General features: G+C 35.5%; 1 protein-coding gene across 1 annotated transcript; it reads left to right on the top strand.

Annotated features, from left to right (window-relative positions):
• Positions 1 to 4,901: 4,901 nt before the first annotated feature.
• Positions 4,902 to 5,605, top strand: LOC130049948 (uncharacterized). The gene is made up of 2 exons (XM_056148201.1): positions 4,902 to 5,340; positions 5,442 to 5,605. Exons 1-2 carry the CDS (start codon positions 4,902 to 4,904, stop codon positions 5,603 to 5,605), a joined length of 603 nt encoding a protein of 200 aa, XP_056004176.1.
• The last annotated feature ends 6,477 nt before the right edge of the window (positions 5,606 to 12,082 follow it).

The raw sequence follows: 12,082 nt of genomic DNA, 5'->3' as shown, positions 1-12,082 counted from the left end.
TAGTGAGAAGGTACTACACAGGACCTAATGTTATTAAATTTCATCAAATTATGTCAACCAGTAAGGTTATTCAGCAGGTCTGGCGTTCATATAGCCTGTACTTCGCGTTGTGTTTGTTTTATTTTATTTGATAGTGGCGACTTCGAAACGATCCAATTACACTATGATTAGAAACTTCAAAATAAACTAAAATAGAAATGAAAATAAGATTAACAACGAATTTATTACCAGTATGAATATGACAAATACAAACTCCTAAAGCCTAGAATTTAGCCTATAAACTATCAAGAAATTATCCCAACCCAAATGTAATATAATAATTTAGTAAGTAAAAAGGGGGAAAGTATAAGGACAAAACGGACGAACAAGATGTAAGTCCAGTAGAGGAAGTGTAGCTAGCAAGGCCAGCGGTCTCGCTTCCACGAACTGTTCGCTGCATGGCTTTATACAATAGAGAATGTCATTAAAGGGAAAGGCAACCCTAACCACATATTTGCTTTTATGAATTAAGTATTACTTACTGATATCGTAATTGACAGTCTTTTACAACAAAAATTCTTGCTTAACAATTAAATCAATATTAATCTCAGGATTCGAAATTACCTCATGTCCGTAAGTCCGAGACTAGTAAAAAAAAACGTGTCGAACTAGTAAACTCTCTATAGCACTAGTCAGTACGGACTAGTGAAAATCCGGAAATTCAATCTTAAATTGGTTAAGATTTTAGCAAGATTTGTCTGAGTCTCTCAGATGTTTGAACTTATGGTTGATTACCTGCATGGTTAAGTGTTTGCGTGACTATGACATCCTGATCATCCGAACACATGGAGTGCCAATCTCTACCCAGAGTTATCGTTCCCGCTATGCTCCACTAATACCTCTATCATATCAAAACGTACTAAAATTAACTTAGCATATCAAACTGTAATCATCATATCTAAGCAAATCAAACACTTGTCAGAATTTTATAAACGCAGAAGCTGGTAAATATGAGACACCTGAGCGAATTAAAAGGTTTTATATAAATATTCATTCATCCAATAATACTAGAATAATCATGGAATTCGTTGTTTTTGTGAACTTACTGTAAGATTTTAAGCTTAACACTAAAACTTGTAAAATCATACTTTATAATGCAATAGGTAGAAGTAAGTTTTGCCAAGAACCTTGACATTCAGACGTTGACAGAGGTGTTGTAGCGCAGCGTAATACGCCCTCTGGTGAGAGATTGATGGAGTGCATTCGAGACCGCCGTTCGAGCATAAATTCCTGCGGATTCCAAACACCAAGTACGAATCACGAGAACGGGTTCAAGGTGCAAGAACTGCAAGTAGTGTGGTCTAAGAACATGCATGTTTGTGCGCACATGTTCTCGTCATTCACGACTCTAACACAGGCGTTTATAACACAATAGCTTATGTCTTGGTCAATCAAGTGAATTTTATTGACTTTATTAATAAAATTTCTAACTCCTGTGACTTTAAGAACTGAGCATGAAAACAAAGGAAACGTCAATCTCAAACACACTTATGGACGTTTATAAAAGGATTAACTCGGAGGTTACTGTATGCTTCTGAAGATCTTGAATGCAAAATAAAGTAGGGTGGTCTTTTCTTTCTGTAGGTGTCCGAAACTGAATTGCTTGCAACTGTGATGTGTTTTGTTTCATTAAATACTATTGAATAAATTGAAGATCATTTAATGATACATGTATACTGGACGGACTGGTGAAATGCTTTGCGGACTAGTGAACATAAATAGTGACTAGTCTGTATGGACTAGTGCTTGGAAAAGTTAATTTCGAACCCTGAATCTATCATGTATTTTTTATAAAAATTACCCGCCGCTAAGAGAGTGGCCATTGAAGTTTAATTTATGACGTCACACTGTCTATTCCGGTTTATTTCATCAGCATCACTGTAAACATGACAAGTCACCAACAGTTAAGTTTGGATCCGTATAGATTTGAGCCTGTTCTTTTGCAAGAAGAAATTGAGAAAAGAATACGTTCGGTCGAGTCGCAGACAAGGCAGACGGTAAACTTTCTTCATACAAATGTCTTGAACCTTAACTTGTTATTACGCAAATGATGGATCCACAGTTTACGTAGTCTTTTCTTTTCAAATGACTTGGTTAAGTCAAGAATTTCGAGAAGAAAAAAACAACCTTTCTTCACATCTCCCCTTCGCATTAGTATAATTAACTGCTTGCCAGGAAGGCATCAACCTATTTATTCGTAAAATCTTCCACATGCACATCTTTGATGATCTCACAGGTGCTTAGGTTCAGGACCCCCCCCCCCCCCCCGAATAAGCTACATGAGTTAATTTAATTAATTTTTTTGTTGAAAATATTTCTAATGCATGCCAATGTCTTGCATACTCATAAAGTCCAAAATACATGTAATTCAAAATAAGCCCTTTTTAAAAAAAAAAAAAAATACCCTCACTGGTTATTATTAGTTCTGTTATAATAACCAGTAAGGATATTTTTAAGGGCTTATTTTAAATTATTTTGGACTTAATGGGTATGCAAGATGTTGTTGACATGCATTAGAAATATTTTCAAGCAAAAATAATTAAATCAACTCATGTAGCTTATTCGGAGGGAAGGGGGGGGTCCTGAACCCAAGCACCTGTGGATGATCTTAGAATCTCATCAAAACCAGAACAGACGGTGTGACGTCAAAATTATTGATTTTTGTGGTCTTGACTACAAAAGAGTTACACATCATGGCAGCCTCTAGAGCGCGGGATTTTCAATTTTTTGACGTTTTCAAATTAGTACTGAGGCTTGTTTAGGCCATATATCAACAGAATAGTATGACAAATCTTTATCATATGATTAATCCTATCATTTATCATGTAAAAAGTTTTGGGTTGCCTTTCCCTTTAAAGTTATTGACTGAAAGATAAAGTGGACCTGGTCAAATACAACGGATGAATAATTTACATTAGGATCGAAATTCAGAAATAAAAGTAAAAGTAAAACCCAAACCACCACAGTTAAAACACTTTAAAAACTCTGTATGTTTATCTCAAAAATCTATTATGAGTTAGTCTGTCCTCTTTGACATATTTTGTAAATACTTTTTCACTACATGAATACTATATATTTGTACATACTCTGACCTTATTCTTACTCAAATGTATATTTATTTATGTATATCTAATGCACCTCGTGTATCATATATAATGTGGTTTGAGTGAATAAATGAACTTGAACTTCAAATTTATTCTGGTTTTTATTTTAACACACAACACCACATTTTTTGTATAAAGTGACTTTAGAAATATTTCCCTCTCCGTTCAAACTCTCCGGGGGTCCACGTCGTATAATAGTTTTAATGATTTATTGACCTCTGGTCAATCTACAAGTATATTGAACAAACAATAGGATTTACAGCCAAGAACTGCTGCTACTCAATTGTGACCTGGAGTGGTATTTTCATATCCGAGTCGTAGTTCGTATATCGGACGAAATTCTTCACAGAAAGCAATTAGAACTTCAATATGGTGTCTCCTGTCTATAAATATGAAAAGGAAAAGCTGTGACCTTTTCTTCTACATGTACCTTTCAAAGCATGAAGAGTTTTTTGAATGCAGCTGAACTAGTTTAAAAAGTTATCAACATTCCTTAAACTATATGCATGGATACAGTTGCTTCTAAAGATTTTTTCCTGTCTTTACATATCGAAATTAAAAATAAAAGACCAACAGAAAAGTAAAACGTTAGATTATCGTGAAAGTGATAACGTTTTACTTCCGTGTGCCTTTTATTTTTTAATTTCTTTATATAGATAAATAAACAATGCTATTTTCTAAAATACGATATTCATCAATACCTTAGCTGGTCTGAGTATACTGATATATTGCATGCAGTTCTGACAAAAAATTGGCCTCTTGAAAAATTTAAACTTTAAAATAGGTTGGGCAAATCTTTCAAAATTTTATTACCTTTCATTTATTAGACCTACACATGAATATCCTTTGAAAAACTGTTTGGGATGGCTGCTCTATACAAGAGGCTGAAAAAGTACAACTACATGTATCTGCAGAGCCCTAGAGTCGTTATTGGTCTTCCCATTTTTGCATCCAAAGAATCATTGTAAGTACTTCGATCTGACTGGGAGACTTTGAAAACTGGGCGTTATGCTGCAAAAATGACAACGGTGTTCGAAATTAACATTGGAATGAAACGTACCTATAAATATTTATGTGATATCGTCCCCAAAAAGTATAAAAATGTATCTAAGTACAGCACCCGAAAGAAAGATCAATCATTTCACTTAACTTCTTTCACAAAACACAACTTCTAATGTAAAACTAATACGGTACCAATTTTGATGCACCAGATGCGCATTTCGACAAATAATATCTCTTCACTGATGCTCGAGCCGAAATTTTGGAAATGGTTCTAATCCGCAGCCGTATAGTTTTCATTATTAAAGATATGCTAATATACACACTAAACGAAGATACAAGGTGAAGATAACGAACAGTGATCAATCTCATAACTCCTATAAGCAATACAAAAATAGATAGTTGGGCAAACACGGACCCCTGGACACACCAGAGGTGGGATCAGGTGCCTAGGAGGAGTAAGCATCCCCTGTACAACTGTCTCCTCAACCATCATTTACACATTCGTAACATTATCAGGTAGCTCGTGAAACTTATCAAATTTAATGGTTCTAAGAAGAAAATTCGTATTGATTTTCAATTAATATAGGTTAAGCGTACATCTAGATGAGCAGTTCATCATGCTCGCTGTGAGAAAGAAAAGCAGATATACGAAAGCGTAGATACCAAGTCTTTAGAGGTGTACCGCCTTGCAAATCAGATGTGAAGGGAGAATGTTGATGTTGTGGGCGACAAACCAGTAAAAATGGCGCAGGTGAGATGTCATTGAACCAAGAAGCAAAGGAGAAAGCTTGGCTAGAAAATTATGAAAGGGTGCTTAATGTGGAATTTGACTGGGACCCTGAACACCTAACCGATGAACCACCACTGGAAGGGCCACCTGTCCCAATCACAATTGATATGGTGAAAAAGGCCATCTCCAAGACGAAGTCGGGTAAAGCAGCTGGACCATCAGGAATAGCAGTGGAGATGATCAGAGCCGCAGGTGACACAGGTGTCTCCATGATCCGTGACCTTGCATCTTCAATCGTCCGGGGGGGGGCGGGGGGCAAGGTCCCCACTAACTGGGAGCAGAGTTTTATTGTCTGTCTCTACAAGGGCAAGGGTGATGCTCTGGACAGGAGCAACTACCGGGGACTCAAACGGACAGAACAAGTCATGAAAGTCCTGGAGAGGATGTGGACAGCCTCATTAGGCAGTTGGTGACAATCGATGACTCCCAGTTTGGCATCGTCCCTGGCAGAGGTACAACTGACGCAATATTTATTGTTCGGCAGCTGCAAGAAAAATATCTTACAGTAAACAAACGGTTCTGTATGGGGTTCGTGAACCTTGAGAAAGCATTTGACCGTGTTCCTCAGAAGATGATCTGGTGGGCATTGCGAAAACTCAGCGTGGAAGCGTGGATTGTGCGTCTGGTGCAGGAGATGTATGCCAATGCTCGTAGCTGTGTTCGCAGGTGATAGCTACAGTAAGGAGTTTGCTATAAAGGTCGGAGTCCATCAGGGGTCATTACGCAGCCCTCTGCTTTTCATCATCGTACTCGAGGCTCTTTCATGCGAATTTCGCACTGGTGCTCCCTGGGAGGATCTGTATGCAGATGACCTGGTTATTGGATGAATGTGTCAAGAGGCTCCTGACTTGGAAAGAAGCTATGGAAAGGAAAGGACTGAGAGTGAATGCGGGGAAAACCAAGATCATGATCTGCGGCACAGGTCTTGGCCTACATGTACTTCAGGACTCGGACAGCTTCCCATGTGTTGTCTGCCGTACAGGTGTAGAATAAAACAGTAAAAGATGCGTATGTATGCCCTAATTTAGAGATCAAGCGTAGTACGAAATTTATTTTCGGCAATTTTTTCAGTTTTTACGATTTTCCCCCAATGTAATTAGTAATATGCTTGGAGAAGTTCGAGATGAAAAAAAAGCTTTAAAATTTTTGGAAAGTGAATATAGTCACAGGATAAAAAGTCGCATTTAGTTTATGTAAGTAGGACACCATGCCACAGGACAGTCTGTACGAAAATATCAAAATTTAAAAGAAATATGATCCTGTCAATATAAAGGTTAAACTACATGTACAATGTATGTTGTATATAGTTTTGAAAAATTTCAAAGGTCTAGCTGACCACAAATTTCTTATGTGGTCAGGTTAATCTAAGAATGCTGTTGTGTATGTTTTGATATTAAACTACATGTATTTCCATCAAAGTCCCAAGATAACTCAGCGATGAAATTGTTAAAACAACAAGGTGGTTGTATAAGGCTTCCTTGTACACTAGGGCACGTGAGGTGATAATTACGAGAGGTAATGAGGAGACCTATGACAGAGCGGGTTTCAGTGTTCCTAGAAGTACGAAGATCAGCAATGGGGTTTTTTTTCGCACAGAAACCTACAGCAATTTCTTTATATTCAGCTTGCTTTAACACACACACACACACACACACACACACACACACACACAAATAACTGATTTATATTCCATAATGAAAGGTGAGGATGACGAACAGTGATCAATCTCATAACTCCTATAAGCAATACAAAAAAGATAGTTGGGCAAATACGGACCCCTGGATACACCAGAGGTGGGATCAGGTGTCTAGGAGGAGTAAACATCCCCTGTCGACCGATCACACCCGCTGATCAGGTAAACGGATGTTATCCGTAGTCAAAATCAGTGTGCCAAGAACGGCCTAACAATTGGTATGAAATGTCTACTTTCAATAAAATATCTAAGTATGAAGCAGAAGAGAACGACTCTGTTGTGTCTTTTATTTCGAGCTCGCAGGTATCAAGCCCTAGAACTTCATTCCATGAGATGGGTACACTTCGAATGTGCGAAATTGGTGGTGAGGAATTCAAGACCAATTCTGAATTTCGTAGGCATGTAAAAAGGAAACATCAATCAGAGATATTGTCTTCGTTTGTGACCAGTGCAACACACGCTTTTACACATTATAAAAGAAACATGAAGTGAAAAAAATTACATTGTTTTCTGAATACACGATTTATATATCCGTTTATGTACATTATGAAACGATTATTTTTACGGTATCTTTGTTTTACAGAGATACTACTTATCTTTTGCATTGCATTTTACACATGTTGATTTGTTATTTCATTGAACCAGAAGTGTTCTTAATTTTTACTTGTTATTAAATATATTTCAATGTTATTGCGTTTGTATTGAACTGATAACAACTAGTGAAAACTTTGTATTGAAGAGTAACCTCTCATCTGAGCAGCAAATATTGAAGAAGAAAAAACATCATGGACAAATCTGCTTTTCATTTAGGTTCATATTTCAGCTACAGGAGTGATATTGAGAATTTCTGAGAAAATATCCTTTTTATTTTCTTTCATCAGTATATGCACTCTAAGGTTGAATTCAATGTAATTACAAGAAACGAAAGGTTTTTAAATACAAAAATACTGATATTTACTACGTTCCAACAAACACTTTTACCTTAAGTAATTATCCTTGTAAGTGAGTTGGCCTCGATATCTTGCACGACATATGCACTCAAGATTATTAGAATTAAAATGATAGGGAAATTTTTCAAAAGATAATAAATCCCGCTTTAACAATCAAAACTGGTTCCAGCAGACGCATACATATGAAAGGAACAAGTGCATGTGGACAGATGATTAAGTATTGAAAACATGAACATCTCAACATCTTATAGTCTTTATTGTCATTGAACAGCTTTGTGAAATGTAAACCATCATGCCTGAAGAGATTATTATACGTCAAACCATGCTCAGTTTTAATAATTCCATGCAGATATCACAAATGTTAAGTGGTTGGGAATCGAACATGGTCTACATGTGTATATACAATATAAATGTATTTGCTTCTGAAAAATGAAGACTTTTCAACATGTTGATCTTCGAGAACAAGGCTCCTTCTAACGTGTGGCAGAACTTTAGATTCATGTGTGCGGTGAAATTCTCAAACACTTAAAGATTTTCGAGCTGGCTCTTCCGGCTTACTGATAGTTCCTTGCTCCACGTGCTCTTTTAGGTTTGTCAAAACCATGGTTTTAGTAGGAGACATAAAATAGAACACACTTCATTCACTTGGAACTTTTAAGCTTAAGGAAGTCCGCTCCTGACTGGATCTGTAAGAAAAAAAAATGCATGTATTTAAGAAAGGGTCCAATCCTGAACCAAAATCGAGGTCCAATCCGGCACGTTTATCGTGGAAACGACCACAGTCCAATCCTGCACATTAGCAAATGTTCAAGTCAAGATATCTATCTAACCAAGGCAATTTAAGGGACAAATCGCATACACTGGTTCAAGTTTTCATCAAAAGGTATGTGCAGAGTCTATTTTACCGAAAGTATCTTTCTTAAAATGCATGAAAACATGATTAGAAACATCTTCGCCCGCTTCGAATTCTATCGAGGCAACATCGTCAACTTCGATCAATGAATTTAGAGTTGTACGTGTACATGAGTAAGAATTCCAACAACCAATCAACTTAATGATGCCTCCCTGGCCAGGCAGTGTTTTAAATTCATAAATTCATCGTCTAATAAGTCGGTAAAATGTAGAGTTTTAAGAGCCTACCTTTGTTTGGAAATGCCGTCTGCCATTTTGTTTTGTCCAATCCTGCACACGATCATGACAGTGAGATAGAGACCAACAGTAGTTCATGCAGTGACTTAAGCGTTCTTTCATCGGATTCAGAAATTTCGAATTAGAGACACAACCATATCTTTTTGAGTCGAAGGATGACCTAGACCACAATCAAAATAACATTTATGCTGTCTGCAACAGCTTGCTAGCTAAGACAGTGAAAAGATCCACCATTATTACGTATGAGCATGGCGAATGCACGATTGTTCAACCAGACTCAGTGAGCGAGCGAGATAAATAACTGAAATAAGGGGTATCTATAAATAAACTAGCATACTAAAAAGAAATTGACCGTGAAGTTGCTCACCTTAAAATTTACCACAATAGCTTAATATACTGCATGAGACTTATATATTCACCCACACAACTTTACATATGGTAATAGACCCCGATTTGACATAAAATTTGTATGCAGCAGACAAAACATCAGCAGCATCTTCAAAAGTGCAAATAATTTTTGTATATATAAGGCACATTCTAACTCCATATCCCACTTTCATTTTCTAGAAATACAGCGTCCTCGAAGTTATGTACTGCTCGGAAAGACCATTGCCAGTTGCCCAAAAGGGAACCAACCCGGAAGACCAAATAAATGAATAAATATGAACTTTTAAACAAATGCCGTTTATTTTGTTAATGTTTTATTTATATGAAATGCATTTTGGATATATGTGTTACTGTAAAACGGGTATTTTCAGTGGATCGAAATTTGTGCGATTTGATTTGATCCGTAAATGGTATCAAATTATATTTTGCATTTCCAGTTTCTGCGATTCCATTATATCTAGAGAAAACTAATTATTTTGCAATTGAATATTTTGAGGATTTTGCTTCCCACAAAAATTGGACAACCGCAGAAAATATACCCGTTATACAGTATCTATGTGGTTTATGTGGGATCCCTGTGTTATAAATGTGTGATTAATGAATGTTCATGTGGAATACATGTTGCATGTTGTATCAATGTGTTATTTATTGCACGTCGGGTTAAACTATTATTTATATGGACTGTATATGGTGTATATATCTATTATGGAATACATGATGGATGCACATAAAATTAGGCAGAAAATCACTATGGTGTTACGGTCTTGTTTTATGAATTATATCCTTCAAGAGTTGTGTCATTGTAATCTGAAAATGTATCAATAACCTACACTGTATAGAGAAGATATGATTAAGACATATTCAAAATTGCGCACATGCAATATAACCCAGAAGTTGAACTCTCTGATGAATAACTTTTACTAATGTTCATATTTTATTGATGCAATTTAGATTAATGAAAATGTTGGTGTTTGGATAATCATGAGGCTTTTTTTTTCCTCCAAAATTCTAAGAGTTGGGGAATGCATGAAATTAAATCCCTGCTTACAAATGAAAGTTAATATATATAAGATCCAAATTATATAGGCATGATGCATCATAAAATACTAAATCATGACATCATTATCATTATAACAAGAGAGAAAAAAAATTTTAAATGTTGTATTGTCATGATTAGATACAAGGATATTATCATTATTGCACTAGTTGTTGTTTGTGATTTCAAAATATGACAATTTTTTACGGCATTATATAATTTATCAAATGTAGCCAAATCCAATTTGTAACTCGTAACCAGACAACAGAGACCAATCAGTCCGAGGGCTAAATATATTGTATTAAAACTATGCAATAGAACCCCTGGAATGAAATTAATTTATAGAAATTTATGTCAAATATGACAATGAATATCACAATTACCTAAGATTTGTCATATTCAAATAATGCAGGAATATTTCTTTATAGATAATACAACGTTTCCATGAGAATGGGAGAACTCCGAGGAAACACAAGATCTTCACCGATTAATTTGCATACCACCATCTGGTGTATTTTCGCAAATTATAACTACTTACAAGCCCAAGAGAAAGTTATTTGTATTACATGTACATATTGTCCTGAAATCATTATTCAAACTATATATAAAAAAAAAAGACTTCATTTCACTAAACCCTGATATTAAAATCATTTCCCATATATTTGACCATACTATCAAACCAATATTATCATATTCTTCGAAAATCTGGGGTTATTTCAATCCTTTTTCCACAAAATCTACTAACTCTGGTGGTACCATAGACAAAATTTAATCAAACCAACTTTGTGATAAATAACATCTCAAATTTTGCAAATACTTGGTGTACATAAATCTGCAGCAAACTTTGCTGTACTGTCGGAGTTGGGAAGATTCCCCCTTCACTTTGACATATTAAAAAGTATGTTAAGTTACTGGTACAGACTTCAAAATCTTGGTCAGTCATTTCCGCTATTGTTTGAGATGCATATCGAGAATCAAAATTACTTTTTGAACAAAACAATTCATCATGATTTGGTTCTATAAACTGTTTCATAACCAATATTAATGGGGTTAAAGATTTGCCCTTTATAGGGGCATACCAGTTTAAAAAGGCTCTTAAAGATTGTTTATTCATATATTACATCAAAGAATGGCATTCACACCTTAGATTAAATTCAGATAAAAAACTAAGTTGCTTTTCCACTTTTAAACAAAACATTGGTTTTGAAAATTATTTGAGATCAATTAAAAATTTTGAGCAAAGGAGAAGTCTAACACGTTTCCGTATATCAGCTCATAGACTAAACATTGAAAGGGGACGTTACCAAAAAATCTCTCGACACGAGAGATTTTGTCTAAGATGCAACAACAATTCAGTGGATGACGAAAAACATTTTTTATTCTCATGTAGTCATTTATCAGAAGAAAGGGTTATTTTATTCCAAATGATAGACAAATCATGTAAGAATTTTGTAAAGATGGACAGTGATCAAAAGCTTTTCTGGCTAATGACCAATGACGATGAAAATATCCTCATCCAAATTAGTAAGATGATTTTATACAGTGGAATATAATACTACAACTGTTACATTTCATTGCATTATGCACAGTTTCTTTCTTCTTCATATTTTACACTTGTAAGCTGTATTGGCTACTGGGAGTACAAGACCAACAGTCTGGTACAACAATTTACTACCAGACTGTTAACAGGCACTCATGTTTTGTTTTGTTTTATTCTCTCATATAATGCTATTATTCTCTTTTATATAAGTATTCTAACCTTCCTGCTTTAGACATAAAACATTTAGAACAACTGGATCCTGCGTGTAAATATGTAATATACTTACATGCTGTATTCAGTAAGATGATTTTGAACAGTGAAATATGATACTACAAGTACATATCTTTGCTTTGTACACATTTCCTTTGCTTTACACTTGTAAGCTGTCTTGG

Source organism: Ostrea edulis, chromosome 9 (genome assembly GCF_947568905.1).
Source record: "Ostrea edulis chromosome 9, xbOstEdul1.1, whole genome shotgun sequence".
NCBI classification, from domain to species: Eukaryota; Metazoa; Mollusca; class Bivalvia; order Ostreida; family Ostreidae; genus Ostrea; species Ostrea edulis.
The sequence above is the reverse complement of the archived record's forward strand: the minus strand, read 5'-3'. Positions and strand labels throughout refer to the sequence as shown.